The 19,634-nt window shown below is 45.9% G+C and overlaps 1 protein-coding gene across 13 annotated transcripts in view; it reads left to right on the forward strand.

The window, feature by feature from the left end:
* The first annotated feature begins 9,975 nt into the window (after positions 1–9,975).
* Positions 9,976–19,634, forward strand: part of RTP4 (receptor transporter protein 4) — a 114,042-nt gene continuing 104,383 nt past the window's right edge. For 12 of the 13 annotated variants that reach the window (XR_013369472.1, XR_013369473.1, XR_013369474.1 and 9 more), the window contains exon 1: positions 10,164–10,303. Coding sequence is in view for 1 of the 13 variants with exons in the window: in XM_077880036.1 (XP_077736162.1) it covers positions 10,122–10,303; positions 11,944–13,048 (1,287 nt within the window). In the remaining 12 variants the exon portion in view is untranslated. Of the gene's footprint in view, positions 10,304–11,943; positions 13,282–19,634 lie in introns of those variants that run through there. The other variant, XM_077880036.1, reaches the window with a different exon arrangement.

Genomic DNA, 19,634 nt, shown 5'->3' on the forward strand with positions numbered 1-19,634 from the left:
TCAACAATAAAAATGAAAGAGGTCAGGAATGCTGCTAAATATCTTGCAATGCACGGATAGCCTCCCACAACAACAAGTTATTTAGACCAAAATATCAATGGCTGAGGTGAGAGGCTGGTCTTAAGAGGTAAGCAGAGGCCCAAAGGGTTAAGGGGTCAAGCCAAGGAATTTGTCCTTCCACTTAAGAATAGCATGGAAACGTGGGATTCAGTGTGGGATTGGCATGATGAGATCTGAATTTTAGATAGATCGCTTTCAGTGTAGCACATTGAAAGTCCTATAGAAATCAAAGTGGTGATGTTCAAGAGGCAACTGAAGATATGATTATGACACTCAGAAGAGAATGGAATTGTAGGCAGGCAGCAGGGTGCATAAGGCAGTGTACATGGGAAGGCCTAGCCTAAGAGGAGTAGAGCATCAGACAAGAAGGCAGAGCTCAAGAGACACTAACAAGCCCAGGAAATGGAACTTATGAAGGAGGCTAAGACAGTGGCTAGAAAGTTGAGGAGAAAACCAAAACAGAACAAGACTGTGTGGTATTACCGAAGCCAAAGTAGATTGTTTCACAGAGGCCAAAGCTCTGCAGAGAGTTCGAGTAATATGAAGACCGGGAGTTATCCAATGAATTTAGCAACAAGGAGGTTAAGGGAAATGATGGTAAGACCAGGTTCAGTGGTGTGTTGGGGACAGAAGTCAGGTGTAGTGGGGATGGAAGTCAGAGGAAATGGGAGGTAAGAAAGTTTTGAGGCTGTGACGTGGGAGGCTGTGAGGTTAAGAGACTCATTTGAGACATGTGGCTGTGACAGGGAAGGAGGAGATCAGTGACAGCTGAAAGGCGATGTGGGGTCAACACATTTAAATGCTGAGTGGAAGCATCAGTAGGCAAAGCTTATCAGAAGTATAAAAGAGGGAAATGAAAATGTCAAGATTTTCAGGAAGGACAGAAGTTATCACTCGACCTAGGTTGAAGGACACTTCTGCAAAAAAAGCAGGAGTGAAGCACAAAGGGATGGGTACAGGCAAAGGAGTTTGTGGGTTTGGTGGCAGAACATTGAGGAGATCCCCAATCTGAAGCTTTCAGCTTTCCCAGTGAACGAGGTAAGGCCATCTCCCTCGAGCGAGCTGGTAAACTGGCAGGGTTGGGACGTGGGGGAGAATGCACATCGCTCGAAATAGCTGTAACAGTGGAAGACGAGGGAGCAGAGAGAGTATGGACAAGGTAGAGGCTCTATGGAGACTGGGGACGTAAATATACAATGACACCAACGTGTGTGTTTTCCCAGCAGCAGCCAGCAGGCTACTTACATATTTGACTAAAGTAGGAAGTAGATTCACCTCTGGTTGAGATTTTTAGCAGTCAGATGGGACAAGCCTCAGTGTAAGACCACATTATCTAGACTGGAGAGGGCTGGAGAGCTGGAGATAAAGGCGGCAGGGTGCTGAGGGACAGAGAGAGCAGAGAGGTCAGGGGCTGGCAAGGTCTAGAACAGCCTTGGTGGGAGTAGCCGGAGGAGAGAGCTGGTTGCGGTTAGACAGATGGATGATCTAGAACATGACACGATCAAGGGTGATTCTGTGGGCCAGGATAACAAACAGTGTGGAGGTGAAAGGCATTGTATAGGAATAGATTCAGGAGTAAAGATGGATTTTCTTTCTTTCTTTCTTTCTTTCTTTCTTTCTTTCTTTCTTTCTTTCTTTCTTTCCTTCTTTTCTTTATAGAGACACACAGAGATGGGGTGGGGTAGGGGGGACGGGCAGAGACACAGGCAGAGGGAGAAGCAGGCCCCATGCAAGGAGCCTGACGTGGGATTCGATCCCGGGTCGCCAGGATCAGGCCCTGGGCTGCAGGCGGCGCTAACCCGCTGCACCACCGGGACTGCCCAAAGATGGATTTTCTTCACCAAAGCTGATTTGTCTTGGCAGACTGGAGGTCTAGCACACCTCTCAAAATGAGCTCAGATCATAAGTAGTGTTTTGTTTCCACTTCTCAGTTGCATTCTATCCATAAATCTAGACCCGCTAGTACTTGCTACACTCAAATCTACCTAGCAGTCACACTTGAGGAAATCATGTGGAAAAGAATGGAAACATTTCTGAAGGCTACAAATGGGTATGCACCATTGTGTGCTCATTGACTTGAGGGTTAGAGCTACGGAAAATGTGGCAGCCTGGACTTCATAATAGTCCTTTTGTAAACAAACACCTACTTGGCCCATTTACACCGATACTTTGACTTGCACCAAACAGGGCCATATCAATTTCTCCTGTATTTTATTTTCAGTTCCAGGGAAGGAGGAGATACTCCCCGGGGGATTTTAAACAAATGTAGGAAGAGGCCTGAAAGTCATCTCCTCCAGCTGACCTTTGGTGTGGAACTGTTTGGTATCCTCTCTGTGTGGTTGCCCTGTCCATTCCTGGAAAAGTATAGCTTTCAATCCCAGTCTTTAATTCCTAATCTGGCCCTCTGTGTGTTACTCAAAATTCATGGGATGCCACTAGAGAGAGGGGCTGGGGGTGGGGAAACCCACCCCACCTCTGTCCAACTTGGAATGACAGTCGTGTTCCGCTGTCCCTTACATTGAATGAAAGCTCTCCTTTCATCCCCTGCCTGCAGTTTGGCCCTTTCGGTTTTCAGGGATGAGCTTGCATCCTTTTGCATGCAGAAACATCTTTGGAAATTCCAGCGAGACCTCTTCTAGTGCATTTTCCCTTCCCCAAGCTACATAGTCCCCTTTACTTCAGCACTCTTCCCTCTTCTTAGGCACTGACACCTACACGCTGTCCCCCTTCTCTTCTAGCAGGTACGTCTAGATAGCCTTCTCAGCTTTGCCAACCCACCCCCCTTCAGTTTTCTCTGAAAGTGGGAAGAGGGAAGTGTAAGCTCTACCAGGAGGTAGGCTTTCGGCCTCTGGAGGACTGCGCTCAGGTTCCCTCTACTACCCACCTGGGACAATCTCACACTGTCGACCATATCAATGCGGGATATAGGAGGACCCTTTTGCAACCTCTAATGTATATCCAGAGCCCCAAACCACTTGCAGAATGCCAGAAGTGGGACTGAACCCGACACAATCTAAGCCAATGCTTTGCTATGCAGAAAAGAAGTTGAGGTGGAGCAGTATTATACTTGTCCAGATCATGGCAATCGGCAGGGGATTCAAATCTAGGTCCTCTCTCCCGAATCCCATCCTCTTTGTTTATCAAATTCCCTGGGGACAGTATCTCGTTTTCGTCTCCCTAAATTTCCGTGCCAGAATAATCTTTCAGCTCAGTTCCACGTATTAGTGCTGCGAATATTCATTTCCCAAACTGCAGGAGCTTCACAAGAACACAAAGTGGATGCAAAAATTAATCTGTTATTGGGTGTCATGGATCATAACAAATACAAAGTGGGTGAAAACACACAAAAAGTAAAGCCTTGGAGTGTTTACAGCCTTATGACATTCATCAGGCTGCGGCCAAAATTGGACAGGACAGAGCGTCATAAATCACGGGGCTGGAAGGGGCGAGCAGGGAGAGAAGCAGTGAGGCGGCACTGATGCCTCCAGCCACATTCATCACCTGCACCTCCCAGCGGCTCTGGCGACAGCACCGTGTGTTCAGAAGCAGTAGGTCTCCCTGAGCTCTCTGCAGGCCTGACATACGCTACTGATACTCAATAATTAAAGGTGCTCGCAGGGCCAGCTAAGCCCCTCCTCACTGAAACAAGGTTATAATGAATCTGGATTTTCAAAGATGGAATGGAAAAAAAATCCCTGCAGAGCTGGCAGAGAGAGAGATAGAATTGACCTCTTTTCCTCCAACGACAATGGAAAACCTAATCCTCCATCTCCTGGCCGAGAATGAGGAGTGCTCCCACAGAGAGGTACACGAAACAGGCTGTGAAAATGATCTGGGGAACGAACTGGGAAAATCAATAACTTCGTGGAAGATTCTAGGTCAGATTCTGAGACGGCTCCAGCACCAACCTCCTGAGCTGTCCTTGAGGGGACAATATTGCAAAAACATCGGCCTAGAGGTCAAGATGCCCTCACCTTTTAATATACTCACAAACCACCCCTGGGGGGCTGCGGCTTTGGGCCTGCTGGTCTTCTGCTGCTGGCCTGGGGTCTTGGCTGCTCTCTGTGCAGGTTTAAAATTCTCAGTGATACCAGGAGGGCTTCATGGATCTCCCTGAGGGCTGAGCTGCACTCTCATGGCCAGGCCAGCCTCAGCCTGCAGGGGTAAAAAGCCAAGCTCTTGCTGACTGGAGTGACCACCAGCAGGCTATGCAGTGTCCCTGCAGCTTCACATCGTGGTGGCCCTCGCTGACCTGCCTCCGTTGCTCATATCTCTCTTCCATTCTGAAACATTTCTTATTAAGAGTCCCAAGCCATCAGGTTTCCAGATGGGCAGCATGGATCTGGGGATAAAGGTACATTCTAGCACATGAAATGCTCTAAAATTTAAAAAATTAAATTTTAAATTAAATTTAAAAAATAGTTAAAATTTATTCATTTTAATCTTCTGCTTTTCTTCTGCCCGACACACAGACAACAGACACTTTCTAAGTTCTTGGCCTAAACATCTCTCTTTTTTCCATAAGGGAGTCCTTGTGTCTTCTTTACTCTTGAGTTATTATGTTCAAATGCTCTAATCCATCCAAGTGCAACTATTTCAAGCCTCTATAGAGTCATCTTTTTTGAAATAATACTATCAGATATAGTTTATATTATGTCATGTATACAGTGGTTATAGTTCATATTTATGTCATATTAGTGCATATCTTATTAAATATAGTGTGCTGAGTATTACTCCCATTTCACAGATGAGGACATTGAGGTTCAAAGAGGTTAAGTAACTCAGTAAGGGTTGGAGGAGGAACATACACCCTGGTCTAATCTGAAGCACAAGCTTTTCCCCCTGAATCACTCCAAGAATTGTATCTAAACTTTCACTTATAAATCAAATGTTGGGGCACCTAGGTGGCTCAGCGGTTGAGCATCTGCCTTTGGCTCAGGGTGTGATCCTGGGGTCCTGGGATCGAGTCCCACATCGGGCTCCCTGCATGGAGCCTGCTTCTCCCTCTGCCTGTGTCTCTGCCTCTCTCTCTGTGTGTCTGTCATAAATAAATAAATAAATAAATAAATAAATAAAATCTTAAAAAAAACAAATCAAATGTCAACCATTACAAAGTGAGCCAGTAAAGAATGGGTCTTAGAGGACCTTTAAAATCTCTTCCATGGCATGGTGGGGTGAATGATTCCAGTGGATGTTTGGAAATCTTTGACAGCTGACTGAATTCTTTATTTCTCCCCCTGATACTGTGGGCTGAGAAGAGAATGAGTCCGCCCCGTGTAGGACCTGGCTCTGCTCCCGGCTCTGCCCCGTTAAGCTTATGCCTGGCTCTCCTCTCTCATCACTGCAAGCTTGGTAGGTCTTGTCCTTATACCAGCGGAAAGGAGGTCACACACGGAGAGGAGTGGGGTCATTCCCATGTGCACGGTGGAGGCCAGCAGCAGTTGGCATCGGGTATTTATAAACCCAGGTGTGTTACGCTCTGGTGAAATAGTTTTCCTTGAAGGAAGACCTTGTTATGAACAGAGAGTTCTGGGTACCTTAAAAAAAAAAAGGTACTTTCCTGCTCCCATTGCTGGAAGCACAAGAATTTTCTCCGTCTTCATAACAAGAACCTGGTAGGGTTCCTGGAGGTAGAACTCACGAAAGCATGGGGATCTCCCCTAGGATAGGGCCTCCAGGATTTTCAGTTCTTCGGCTATTCACTGAGCCTCCAGCCATTGGCAACGACAATTTCAAGTGTTCCTGCCTGTACTGGTTCCAGTAACGGTGGCTTCAGCTCCTGGGCATTTGGCTCTGAGAAACTGTGATTCTGTCTCTACCCCTCTGTCTCTCCAGTTTTCAGGGCAGCAGCTTGCCCTGTGACCCCATTTCTCTAATGGATCTAAGAAGAGTTGTTAGTTTTCAGTTTGTTCAGTTTTTTTTTCTTGTGAGAATGGCAGTTCAGCAACTTTTGTGTCAGATCAGAAAATGCCTTTGTGGGGCACGTGAGTAGCTCAGTGGTTGAGCATCTGCCTTTGGCTTAGGTAGTGACCCCAGGGTCCTGGGATGGAGTCCCACGTTAGGTTCCCCACAGAGAGCCTACTTCTCCCTCTGCCTATGTCTCTGCCTCTCTCTCTCTCTCTGTGTGTCTCTCATGAATAAATAAATAAAAATTTTTAAAAATATGCCTTTGTGCACAGAGGAAGGAAGTGGAAAAAAATTAATGAAACTGCTCTTTGCCATGGTTGAGGTTCAGAAAGCACAGACTGAGACAAGACCTTGGTGCGGGTGGTTAATGTGATCTCTGGGGCTGGAACAGTTGGGTAAGGTGAGTCAGAAAGATGAGAAAAGCCAGTGAATGGTGTGGCTCTAGCCTTCTGGTTTCCTGGCACTGGTCTGCAGTGGGGGTGGCAGGGTAAGGTGCTTTAGGGACCTTGCTTTAACACATCTTCACCACAGTCTTGGAACAGAGCCTGAATAGTTCTGACTCTGGTTTTAAGGCTGCCTGTATTGAAAAAGAGGAAGTACTGTCGAGAATGGGAGTCGGGGCTCTATCTGTAGGGGCTTCGGGATGGTCTGAGTTGGTCACTCTCCTTTCTAGGGCTCAGCCTCCTTCACGCTCATGGAAGGTCTTTCTACTGCAACTATCCAAATGGTTGTCTATGGAGGCAAACCCCAGCATTCCATGGGGACCGTATAGGGCCTGAAGCCAAACAGATTTTCAGGGAGAATGTGAAACAAGCCGCACCTTTGAAAACTTACGAGTTTTTGTTCAAGTTCTTTTGATTTTACACAGCTCTTCTGATTCTCTTTAAAAAGCCTATTTATTTATCTATTTATTTGTTTGTTTGTTTTTGCCCTTTTGGTGCCATCTTTGCTCTCTGGAATGGAGTCCTCAGTGGGCCTAGCCCTGAGCCTGAGCAGCAGCTGGCTCTGGGCTGCTGTCCTACTTCTTAGCTCACTTTTCACACGTAGCTGGCTATCAAGATGGTTGCTAGATGTGAGTCCTGGGGGAGCAGTGGCCTTGCCCAGGGAGGTTCACAGTGTGGGGACAGGGGTTACGTAACAGGAGGATGATAGGAATGAATGTGTATCTGGAATAGCTTGGAATATATCTGCGTATCTAGGAATGTGTAGTGATAGGAATGTACATCTCTGCCCAGTCTGAATTCTAAAGTGACGACTGGGATCCCTGGGTGGCACAGCGGTTTGGCGCCTGCCTTTGGCCCAGGGTGCGATCCTGGAGACCCAGGATCGAATCCCACGTCAGGCTCCCGGTGCATGGAGCCTGCTTCTCCCTCTGCCTATGTCTCTGCCTCTCTCTCCCTCTCTCTCTGTATGACTATCATAAATAAATTAAAAAAAAAATTTAAAAAAAATAAAATAAAATAAAGTGACGACTGTGCTCTCCAAGCCCTTATATGCACACTTATTTGTAGGTTGGGTTTTTTGTTTTTTTGTTTTTTGTTTTTGCCATGTACTACCGTCTCTATATACTTTCATTTTGTTGTATTCCCAACATGTTTAAGAAAGGTTTTATGGTAACTTAACAGAGAAACATGCAATGCCGTGACAACAACAAGTAGCAAACCCTTCTATTTGCTTGCCAAGTGCTGATAGCTATTTTAAAACTCATTCAATACTCAGAACAACCCTGAGAGATAGGTGGTATTATTATAGCCACATTTTAGATGGAGAAACTGAGGTATGGAGCAGTGGAGGGGCTTCCCCAGGCCGCCACGGTAGGGGGTGGAGGAACTGGGATGCACCCCGGGGCAGGCTGGCTCTGTGCTATGCTCTGCATTAAAAGGATAAGCCAAGAAAAGTGAGACAGGGAAGTTGAAGGTAGATGCTCCTTCACTGATCTGTCTTTCTTGCTATCCTGAGAATAAGGATGAGCAGATTCTAGGTATTTAATGATGTGTCATCTGCTATTTTAAAGACAACTGTCTAATTCTGCTTTCCCTGTTGTAAGTAGTTGTGAGTAGTCATAATGTGCAGTATAGGGGCTGGGTGAGGAGAACCTGCTCCTTCTATTACATTCTGGGACAACGTGGTCTTAACGCCTTCCTTCTTCCCCTCCAGGTGACCCTTTGCTGAGTAGTTCTAAGTGGAGTAGTAGTCCTTCTTAGGATATACCCAGGAGCGCCAGCCCAGAGGGTGCAACCCTTAGAAGAGCAGCATGAAGACCCCCCACTCAGGTTCCTCAAAATTGCTCCTTCTGTCTTCTGCTTGTTCTTCTACCATTAGTAACCCATTCCTTCTTTAGACAAGCTCACACTTTCAGGAGATTTAGTGTAGCCTCAGAGAAGTTTAAGGCCTGGCTCTGCCACTTATTAGGTCATCCTGGAGTCCAGGAGGTGAAGATGTGTCTGGTATCCCGAGCACAGCAGGCACTCAAATTGTAGTATTAATTTCTCCTTATTCTGAACCCCCAAGGCAGGGTAAATGGACTTAGCTTAGGGGTCATCCAGTCTCATCATTTCCCAGATCAACCACGTCCAAAAATTTTTGTATCTGTTCTGCATGTGCCTATAGAGTTTCTGCTAGTTGAAGGGATGTTTAAAAATATAAGTAAAATTATTGCTATTCTAGGGACTACATTTCTTTCTCCCTCTCTGTCTCTTTTTAATGTGAGGCTTGAACTCAAAACCTGGAGATCAAGACCTGAGCTGAGATCAAGCCTCGGATGCTTAACTGAGCTGAGCCACCCAGGGGCCCTGGGACTACACTTCCTGTTTCTTGTTTCTCAACTTTAACCAAACCAAATCCCTCCAGCTCCTTCCACCCCTGAGCTAGAGCAACTACAGAAATAAATTATCAAGTGGATGACTGCCATAAAGAGAAAAAATTAATTCCTAAGGGCTTTCTAGGCTTCTCTCAAATCCTGTGGGTCCAATTCCAAGCTCCTAAAATTATCTGGGTACACAAGAGTTTTCTACATCATCTGTGTAGACATAGGTGCCCTCAATGTGTAAAGTTAGAAAAGCAGAGAGTTTGTATAAAACAGAATATCCGGGGAGGGAGGGAAGAAGAGGAGCACGTGAAAGTCTAGAAGGCCAGAGAAGGTTTAGGCTGATCCTGTCTGAGACATGCTAACCCTAATGGGGCTTCCAAGGACATAAGGTCCTGCTTGTCGTTCTCTCCCCTATTTGAGTTTAAAATCCAGAGGGACAGAGCTCACTTTTTAGAATCTTGGACTCTAAGTTAGAAGTGACTTGAAGGTCATGTGGTTCTGGTCCCCCACCCTCTGAGTGGGAATTCTCTCTATCCTGTCCCTGAAAGACGGCTCCCACACCTGCTTGCATCCTGCCCTGCAAGATAATTTACATGGCAAATGGCAGAGTTAAATAGCTTGGTGTCCTGCCCCAGGACCCAGGAGATCTCACTAGACCTAACCACTGGGTCAGGGTTCAAGATGGTCCTCCCACCCTGGCTCCAGAGTGACAGCCTAGAACCTGAAATACCATCCTCAGCTTCTTCTCAGGGACATCACAGGTTTTAGAGCCCCACAGGCCTGGGTTCAAGTCTCACGAGCCTACACTGCGCAATGGCTGTGTGGCTTTGGGCAAGGCGACCCACTCCTCTGTGCTTTCACTTGCAGAAGACGAGGAATAATCCCCCCATGGGATGTGGTGAGGAGTCACCGGTGCCCGAGACAGCATCGGACACAGGCTCCCCCAGCTGCCTTCTCGTGTCTGCGCAAGAGTGTGAGCATCTATGTGGGTAGAAACCACTGCTCGGTGGCATCTATCCCAGCGCTGAGCATAGTGCTTTGCCTGGTGTAAACATAAGAGAAAAATAAAATCCCCAGGGCACTTCCAGGTGCCTCCAGAATCTAGAACAGAGCTCTGCTCTCAGATCCCTCTCGGCAAGGCCTGTTCACAAATTGGCAAGACTCTGCTGCCCTCTGTCTTCGAAAAGAAAACCTGTTCTGTGGGCTCCAACAGTGGAAAACGAAACTTAAGAAGACAGCCGATGCATTCCAGGCTGAGAAACCGAAACTGAGGTAGTTTTTGCTTTTTTTCTTTCTCCCTTCCCCTCTTGCCGCTTGCCCAGTACAACGGAGCTCCTCACCAGGCATGGCTTCCCAGCCTCAAGGGAAGCAAACGGTGTCAGACGTCCGGACATGGGAGCAGACATTTCAAGAACTGATGCAGCAGGAGAAACCTCGGGCCAGGTGGACTCTGAAGCTGGATGGGAAACTCGAGCCAGACTGCCTTGCAGAAGGGTGGAAGCAGTACCAGCAAAAAGGATTTGGCAGGTGAGCCAGGGTTTGCCTCTTGGCAGGCCTTCTTGGGCACAGGGGGGTCAAGCTCAGCAGCCATTGACTGCTTTTTTGGAGAGCTCCTTCTAGGAACAAATGTCACCAGGACCTCCATCCTTTCATGGTCACAGCGATCTTGTGGTTGGCAATGCCTCCAACTTGCTTAGCTGGAGGGAGTTTCCTCTTTTGCTAGTTTTCCTCCCTAAACGTTTCTGGAAGTCCCCAAGGCTTGCTTCCATATTCCATAAACCTGCCCTCCCCATTCCCCACCACCTCCTGTTCCAGAGTGCCTCCATCCAGACACTTCTGCTATTTCTGCCCCCAGTCCAGACGGGCAGCAGCCCTCCTGGTCCAGCCCCAGCCTGGGACCAGGGCCTTCCTCGAAAGAGCCAAGACTTGGAGGGAGGCTACACAATCACTTTGACCCTGACTTTGCTCAAAGCCTGGGGATAAGAGAGGCAATGATGCAGCAAGCAAGACATCTAAAACCTAGATCCTGGAGTCCCTAAGTCACACCCTCCCCTCATGGGCGATCTTCCTCTTTAGCCTCCAGAGTCTGTTCCTGCAGAGCCTGTGCTGGGGGTAAGGGTGGGGCGGTGGTGAGAAATGCTGACCTAGGCAACCGAGTCTCCTTTTAGGGGGCACACAGGGACCTTCACTCTACTTTCCACCTTACTTGTCCTGTTTTCCTCTCTGCCGCACCCTGACTCCATCTGTCCTCTGCTCCATCTTTTGGATTATGAACCGTGCTGGTGCGTTTTCAGACTTCTATTTCCTTATCATGACACTCTGCCTGTTTGGCAGGCCCTTTCCTCCCTCCCTTGTGCTCATCCTTCAAGGACCAGCTCAAGGGCCGCCTCCTCCTTAAAGCGTTCCCTGGTCTTCCGAGGCAGTGTTCCTTCTTCTACATTCCCATAGATAATGGGAATAAATATACGTATTTAAAAACAGTCTGCTTATCCCTTTATGACTCAGTTTCCTTATCTGGATATTGGGCTCAATAATGCCTACCTCGGAGGGGACCTTTAAAGATGAAGGGGGATAACACTGCAGCCCTTATTACAAGGCCTGCCTCAAAGTAGTTATTTTATATGTTTTTTTTTTGTGATTATTAGGAGGTCCAAATTTGGCTGGCAGATGGCAAAACCACTTTTCCCTCTGAGACATCAGAGATATCTTACTAGCAAAGAGGTAAACTTCAGACCATGTAGGGTGGAAGCTCAGCAGATCACAGGAAAAAGCTTTATCAGAAACACAATCCCCGGGTGCCAGGGCGGCTCAGTTGGTTAAGCGTCTGCCTTCAGCTCAGGTCGTGATCCCAGAATCCTGGGATCAAACCCCACAGCGGACCCCCTGCTTGACGGGGACCCCCTGCTTGACGGGGAGTCTGCTTCTCCCTCTATCCCTCCCCCACTGCTTGTCCTCTCTCTTTCTCAAATAAATAAATAAAATTTTTAAAATGAAAAACAAAACAAAACCCTCAAGCCTCCCAATCCCTCTCAGTCTTATTTGGCAATTTGTTAACATCATCTACACTTTTTTTAATTGGAAGAGATCTTAGAGATTGAAGCCAGACCCACCTCCTTCAGGTCCATGATCACCTGAAGGCACAACAGCCTCCTTCCTTCTGTCTGCAGGTTTCAGTGTTCCTCATGCCAGCGAAGTTGGGCTTCTGCTCAAGTGCTTATCTTATGTCACATGTACCTGGAGCACCAGAAGTCCCAGGGCCAGGTGATTATGCGGCTCTTTGCTCAGAGGTGCAAGAAGTGCTCCTGGTCTCGATTTGAGGATCCTGAGTTCTCCCCAGAGAGTACCATGAGGATTCTGAAAAATGTGGTGCGGCGTATTCTGGAGAAATTCTACGGGAATGGCTTTACGAAGTTTCCAGAGCTACCCATCATCAGGGAGGTGCCTTTGGATGGGTCCCATGACACAATCAATTGTGAAGCATGTACTCTGGGCTACTGTTTACTGAGGTCACGAAACAACACAACAGAGCCATCAATATCGCCATTCTCCTGTACAGATAATAGGAGTTCCTCTTCTCACATTGGTGACGTGTCCAGCCAAAACCAGGAGTGTGGGAATTACTATGGCTCTAAGGGGTCAGGGCCCAGCCATACCACTACTGAGACCCAAGCACCTGGGGCAGGCACTCAGCCCAAAGGGGAGACTAGTAGACCACCCACCCCAATGGCAGACAGGCAGACCACACAGGGTGATTCACAAACCACACAGGGAAATTCACAATTCACACAAGGGACAGCACAGTGGCAGACCACCCCAATGGCAGACAGGCAGACCACACAGGGAAATTCACAAGCCACACAGGTCCCCTGGAGGACATACTCTGAGGTTCTAAAGATGGCTCGCCAACAGTCTGCACAGCAGTCATGCTCACAAGCCACATGGAGGACAGACCCAAAGACCACGTCAGGGGCAATCCTAAGGTTTACATCAAGGTCACACACTCAGACTATAGGCAGAATAGCCCCCTCCACCCTACGGCCAAACCTAAAGCTCACACAGAGGAGAGCCGGGTTTGTGACCATCAGGGGAGCTCAAGCTGTCTGGGAAAGTTCATCTGGATTTTCTGTTCCAAACACCTGTCCCATACATTCTCGTTCAGTGCGACAAGAGGTTTTCTATGACCCGGATGTGTTTTTCTACTTCTGTGTTATCTGTATTATTTTTTTCTTTACCTTTGCAAGCAAATACTTGGAAGCAGAAAGATCAAAATAAGCTTGTCTTCTTTTCTTTTGTCTTAATTACATGGTAAGCAATAAATTGGTTGCCATTTTGATATGACAGAATGTGCTTTGAGACCAAGCAGGGTCAGGTTTGCTTGGTATAAAATGTTCTGTAACTAGAATAAACACTAGTTTCCTAGTTTCCTAGATCTCCTTAGTGGACAGTCTAAAGCATAACCTAGCAAATAATTGACTTAATAATAAATATTTGTTGAATAACTAAAAGCACTTCATTCATTCATGTACTCATTCATTTCTATTATCTATCTATCTATCTATCTATCTATCTATCTATCTATCTATCTAAGATATCTTGACATATGTTCACAAGAACTGAGGGTCATGAATGATATCAGGAAGTTATTGTGGTAGGTAAAATAATGGCCACCCCAAGATATCCATGTCCTAATTCCCAGAACCTGTGCATATGTTATTTTACATGGCAAAAAGGACTTTGTAGATGTGATTAATGTAAGGATCTTGAGATGAGGAACCTATCCTGCTTTATCTGGATAGACTCAATGTAATCACAATAGTCCTTATAGGAGGGAGGCAAGAGTGTCAAAGTGGGCAAAAGGAAATTTAATGACGACAGCAGAGTTTGGAGTGATGGGCTTGGAAGATGGAGGAAGTGGCCATGAGTCAAGGAACGCAGACACCTCTTAGAAGCTCATAAAGACAAAGAAATAGATTTTCCTCCAGAACCTTTGGAAGAAACTAGCTCTGCTGACACACGACCTCAGCCCAGTGAGACTGCTTTTAAAACTTTGGACTTCCAGAACTGTAAGATAATAAATTTGTGTTGTTTTAAGGCACTAAATTTGTGGTAACTTGTTACAGCTAAAATGGGAAAGTAATACAGCTATCAATGTTACCCCAAGGATCAGGCAATTATGTTTTAGGTATGCTGCAGTTTTAACCAAAAAAGAGAGTATTTTATGGATTAGAAATACTGATATCCTGATGCCCTCTTGTTCTTCCTTCTCCCCTACTTAAATCTACCCAAATGCTCCCCTGGAGCTATCCTATTCTTTCACTTCCTTCAGCACTGGATGAGGAGATCTGGAATAGAAATTAGGAAAGGGAAAACTGAGATGCAAAGCAATTCATGTGGCACAATCTCAGAAAGTTCAAAAATTATAGGCAAGAGTAGCTCTGAAGGTAGGTGCTGGGGTGCTGAAGCAGGAGGATTGGCTGAAAGCCTTATGGCAAGTTTCTTTGCTCTACTCCTCTGCAGCCTGGTAACCACTCTCAACTGGCTCCAGGGAGAAGAATGGAGGTTTATTCTCTGAAGACATTGACTTATTGGGACTCTGGATTCAGAGACTTGGGTGATGCGAAGCAAGGGAGTGCCACCCAGCAACAGAAAGACAGTCAAAGTCTACACACTGACTCTGGGACTCCCTTACCTCAACATGAAACCCAGGAGCCATACCAGCCTTATGCCTTACCTACCCACTCCTCAAATACATAGGAGAGTGGATGGGCCCTCTTTGGGAAAACTTATGAGCTCAAGAGAAAAAACAATATATATCTACTAAAAAGGGTGGTGGTGGTGGAGGGGGACAGTTTCCAATGGAATCCAGTGGAATGACTAGCTAAAGTAGCTCCAGAGTGAATCGACATATACAAAAATCCTACAGAGCTTCCAGTGAGCTCTACGGTGTCAGACACCTAATTTGGATAGACTGTCAAGGGGTATTAAATATGTGATTTATCTCCAAATGCGAAGGCAAAGAAAAAGAAAAAAATGGCTAAAAAAATGGTGAGTCAGGGGATCCCTGGGTGGCGCAGCGGTTTGGCGCCTGCCTTTGGCCCAGGGCGTGATCCTGGAGACCCGGGATCAAATCCCACATTGGGCTCCCGGTGCATGGAGCCTGCTTCTCCCTCTGCCTGTGTCTCTGCCTCTCTCTCTCTCTCTCTGTGACTATCATAAATAAATAAAAAAAAATTTAAAAAAAGTGGTGAGTCAAAGAAAACAGAGATATTTCAAGGATAAGAAAACAAACCAAAAACATATTTCAAAAGTCAAACTATGATTTATGCCTCAGAGAGATAAGAGGAGGTATAATATTCACAAAACAGTAATTAGACAAATTCTCTGCAGCAACCTCAGGTGAGGCAGCTATCTTTGGTTGGAGGGGAGTCCTAGGGGAGATCTCCACTTAGCTTTAGTCTTTAGCAGGCAATGCTCCCCAGAGCTGGGGCAATGAGTGCCCTGATCCCAAAGGCAAGGATCTGGGCAGGGGACCACAGCCTCCACTACAGTCAATATTTTGTACCACTTTAACCAACTTGCTTGGTATAAAATGTTCAGCAGGCAAATGGAGCCCCATCACTGAATCTGTCTTGGGATGGCAACTAGATATTCACTATCTCCCTTTACTGCCCATTCTCCATCCCCCTCACCCAGGCACCTCTGCTGGTCAGGTGGCTTACCTGATGGGGTTATCCAGACTTTCATCCCTGAGGGGTGTAGGCCTTCGGTCACAAGGCCATTCTCAGTCTGTGTCATCTGCACTGGTCCACTCATTGTCAAAAGTAGACAGGAAAGTACCAAGAGGGGCTCTGGTGGATCACTTGGGTGCCAAATATATTCTTACTGCCTCCACAATGTAACAGGAGTCCTATTTCCCTCTGAGGATCAAGAGAATGTCACTTTCTTGCCTGCTGTTCTCTTGGCAAAAAAAAAAAAAAAAAAATGTTATTACTGTGTTACTCAGTGAGAGCAAGTCCCTACCTAGGCTGGCCAGACCTGTGGAACCTTGGGTTATGGTTGATGGGACATTTGAAAATGGCACCAGATTTAATGTGAGTGATGGTAAACTGCCGCCTCTTGATTTTCAGACCCATACACACTACCTACTGGGACCACACACATAGTGGTCATTGATTCAGGATATATACTATACCCTGGTGGATGGTGACTCATCTTTGCAAGGCAGCATCACCAAGGGGCATCCCAGCTGCCTCTTTAAGAGGCTGTGTCATTGATTTGTCAGGGTGGCAGCTTTTGGGTGGTGCTGTATTTGATGGAACCAGGAAATTCCATGACCTTATCACCTCGGCTATAACTCTTTTGCTACATATTTGGTCATTTATCTAATGTGATATCATGTGATGTGTTAGTTTGTTAGGCCTATGAGAAAGGATCCGTTCCATGCCTCTCACCTAGGATCTGGTGATTTGCTGGCCATCTTGGCGTTCCTTGGCTTATAGAAGCATCACTTTGATGTCTCCCTTCACTTTCACGTGGTGTTCTTCACATGTGCATTTCTATATACAAATTTCTCCCTTATTTTACAAGGGCTCCAGTATGACTTTATCTTAACTGATTACCATTTTGAGCTTTCACCACATAATTGAACTAAGCCACTGGTGAACCAAGATTGGCCTTATGTTTCCTCTGTTGACTGGTTATAAGTAATAGCTTCTCCTTGAACACATGACTAGCTGTGAGCTGAGGGAGAGGAGGTATCAGTGTACAAGTGGAGGTCGCCCTGGAGCCTGGGCCACTGGTTCATCCAGCTCCTTTGTATTCTCTATCCCTGACTTGTGCTCAAGCCCGGGTGCATTATTTCCATATTCTGATGGGTTATGCTGGGCCTGCTTATGACTAAATGTGCCTTTTAGAATCTAGGTCATGATGGGCATCTCTGCCCATGAAAATATGATGGGCTCCATCATATTTTGGTATCTCACCATCAGGAGTTTTACCTCTAGGGCTTGTAGAAGTTGGTTTTTGAATGGCGTATAAAGTCTGATGCAGATGGCATGGCCTTGTTTCAGAACACAAGTGCTAGAAATTGTATTTCTCCTACTGGGGATTGATGTAAACATCATCTGGCACCATTTCCCAGTACAGCTGACTCTGGTACCAAAGGGTCTGCTGGATCATATGGCCCATGTGGCAGGGCATTGCACTGGACTTTCTTCAGAGCCCTTTCCTATTCTGGGTCCCACTCAAAGTTGGCAGGTTTCTCTATCTATTGGTAAATGAATCATAGAAGTGTGGACTACCAGGTATTGTGCTTCCTTTTAGTGGTGTGAGGGTCAAGATGCAGTAATTTGCCCTTCACTTTGGAAGGGTTGTCCTGGCATGCTTCAAATTGCTGTACCCCTAAAACCTTTACTGACTTGTCAGGGAATCTTTGTAGGGTTCTGTAGGACTCCCATCTCTAGGGTGTGAGGTCTCCAATGCACTTGCCAATTCTTACTCCTCTGGTCTGATTAAAATGATATCATTGATGGAGTAAATCAATGTGATGTTCTGCAGAAAGTCCAGATGGTTCAGACTCTGCAGATTATGACAGAGGTTGAGAGAATTAACATGGTCCTGGGACAAAAGTGTATATGTAAGCTGCTACCCTTTCTATATGAAAAGTTCTTCTGAGAAAGAATAAATTCATCCGATCGATGTCCATATACCATGTCTCTGAAGCTATGTTAATTTGCTCTAGCAAAAATATCACTTCTGGCACAGTAGTTGTAATTGAGACCTCTACTTGGTTGTATCTGACACACATAGTGTGTCACACACATTACACCTAGTGCAATGTCATCCTCCCAGGATTTGATTGGTTTCTCTAGGAGCCAGACTGGCGGATCAAATGAAAACAGGCTGGAGATCCCAGCTCTGTGTCTTTTAGGTCTCAAGGGTGGCTCTAATCTCTGCCATTCCCCCCTGAGATGTTTTTATGATACCTTATTGAAGTTTTTTGAAAGAGAAGTCCTCAGCTTTCCCCATAGACTGAAGAACTAATGAAGGGTTCTGGCATCTACCGCATGTGTCCATTCCAATTATCCATTCAGGGACTGGCAAAATGACCACTGGGTAAGCTATGGATTCAGTGGATCCATCATGAGCCTGACCTGAGCCAGGACTCAGCTTATTACTTGGCCCCCACATCTACTCAAACAGAAGTCTGTAACTTATTTCAGATTTCTGGGGATCAATATCAATTCAGACCCTGAATCCTAAAGTCCTCGAAATGTCTGCATATTCCCTTTCCTCCAGCATACAGTTACCCAAATAAATGGCCATTCACCTCTTTAAGGAAGGATTGGGGATTTTTTTCAGCATTCTTCCTCCTTGGGAACCATCGTCTCTTTCAGCCAATGAATTATGGATCTGAAAAGTGGCTCAGATATTCCTGAATAAAGAGTTCTGATTTTTTTTTTTAATTAGTTCAGGTGGTCTCAGTCTCCTGATCATCTATTTATGGTTTCTTTTGATTGTGTAAATTGAGAAATACTCTTACTGGCTGCCCACCTATTTGTTCTCTACATAGAGAATAAAAAACAGATAAAACTAGAGAATTGGTCCAGGAGGCCCAATATCCAAACAATAGGAGCTCCAGAAAAAGAAAACAGAAAATGAAAAGAAAGAAATAATGAAAGGATGATTTTAAAAGCCTTTCTTAGGACCAAAGGACATGATTTCCTGATTGAGAAGGTCCACCTCAGGGCCCCCTACACAATGAATGGGCAAGGTTCATATCTGGACATATTTTTTAAAAAGATTTTATTTATTTATTCATGATAGAGAGAGAGAGAGAGAGAGAGAGAGAGAGAGGCAGAGACACAGGCAGAGGGAGAAGCAAGCTCCATGCCACGAGTCCGATGTGGGACCCGATCCCGGGACTCCAGGATCGCGCCCTGGGCCTAAGGCAGGCGCCAAACTGCTCAGCCACCCAGGGATCCCCTCTGGACATATTATTAAGAAACTTCTGGGGCACCTGGGTGGCTCAGTGGTTGAACATCTGCCTTTGGCTCAGGTGGTGATCCTGGGATCTTGGGATGGAGTCCCACGTCGGGCTCCCTGCAGGGAGCCTGCTTCTCCCTCTGCCTGTGTCTCTGCCTCTCTTTGTGTGTCTCTCATGAATAAATAAATAAGATCTTTAAAAATAAGGAAAAGAAAAAAAAAGAAACTTCTAAGACCAAATTTAAAAAAGACTCCAAAAGTTTTGGAAGGAAAAACAGGACAAAAACAAAACATATAAAGGACCTAGACTTATAATGATATCAGCCTTCCAACATCTCAATATCTCTCTGAGGCATTCATGCTTTTGTTTGTTGGCATGTATCATTTTCTGAATCTTGCACTGGCTAGCTCTCCTAAGTTCTTTATCTTATGCTTGTTTTGGTCTCTGCCTTTCATATTAGAGGATTTCCTCAAAAATCTGGTAGTCCTGGGCTCTGTGTCTAAGTTCAAATACAAGACACTAAAAAGCAGATGGGGATACAGCAAACTAAAAGACAATGAAGCCTTCAAAATTCTGAAGGAAAATTATTTCCAACATAGAATCTGATACCCAGCCAAAATTTAGTCAAGTGTAGGTATGGAATAATTTTATTTTCAGTTACCCATGAAGTCAAATTTTTATCTCCTTTCTCGTCTGGTATCCATTTTCAGGAAGCTACTAGAGGATATTACCCCATCTCCCCTCTCCCCATCCTCACACCCTCCCAAAATGAGGAAGTAAACCAAGTATATTGAATACCTGGAGCCCAGGAAGTAGTGGCTTCCACAAGCAGAGGGACTGAGGAGTTCTCAGAATGCTGGAGAAGCCAGCTCC

This window comes from Canis aureus, chromosome 31 (assembly GCF_053574225.1).
Source record: "Canis aureus isolate CA01 chromosome 31, VMU_Caureus_v.1.0, whole genome shotgun sequence".
Taxonomy (NCBI): Eukaryota; Metazoa; Chordata; class Mammalia; order Carnivora; family Canidae; genus Canis; species Canis aureus.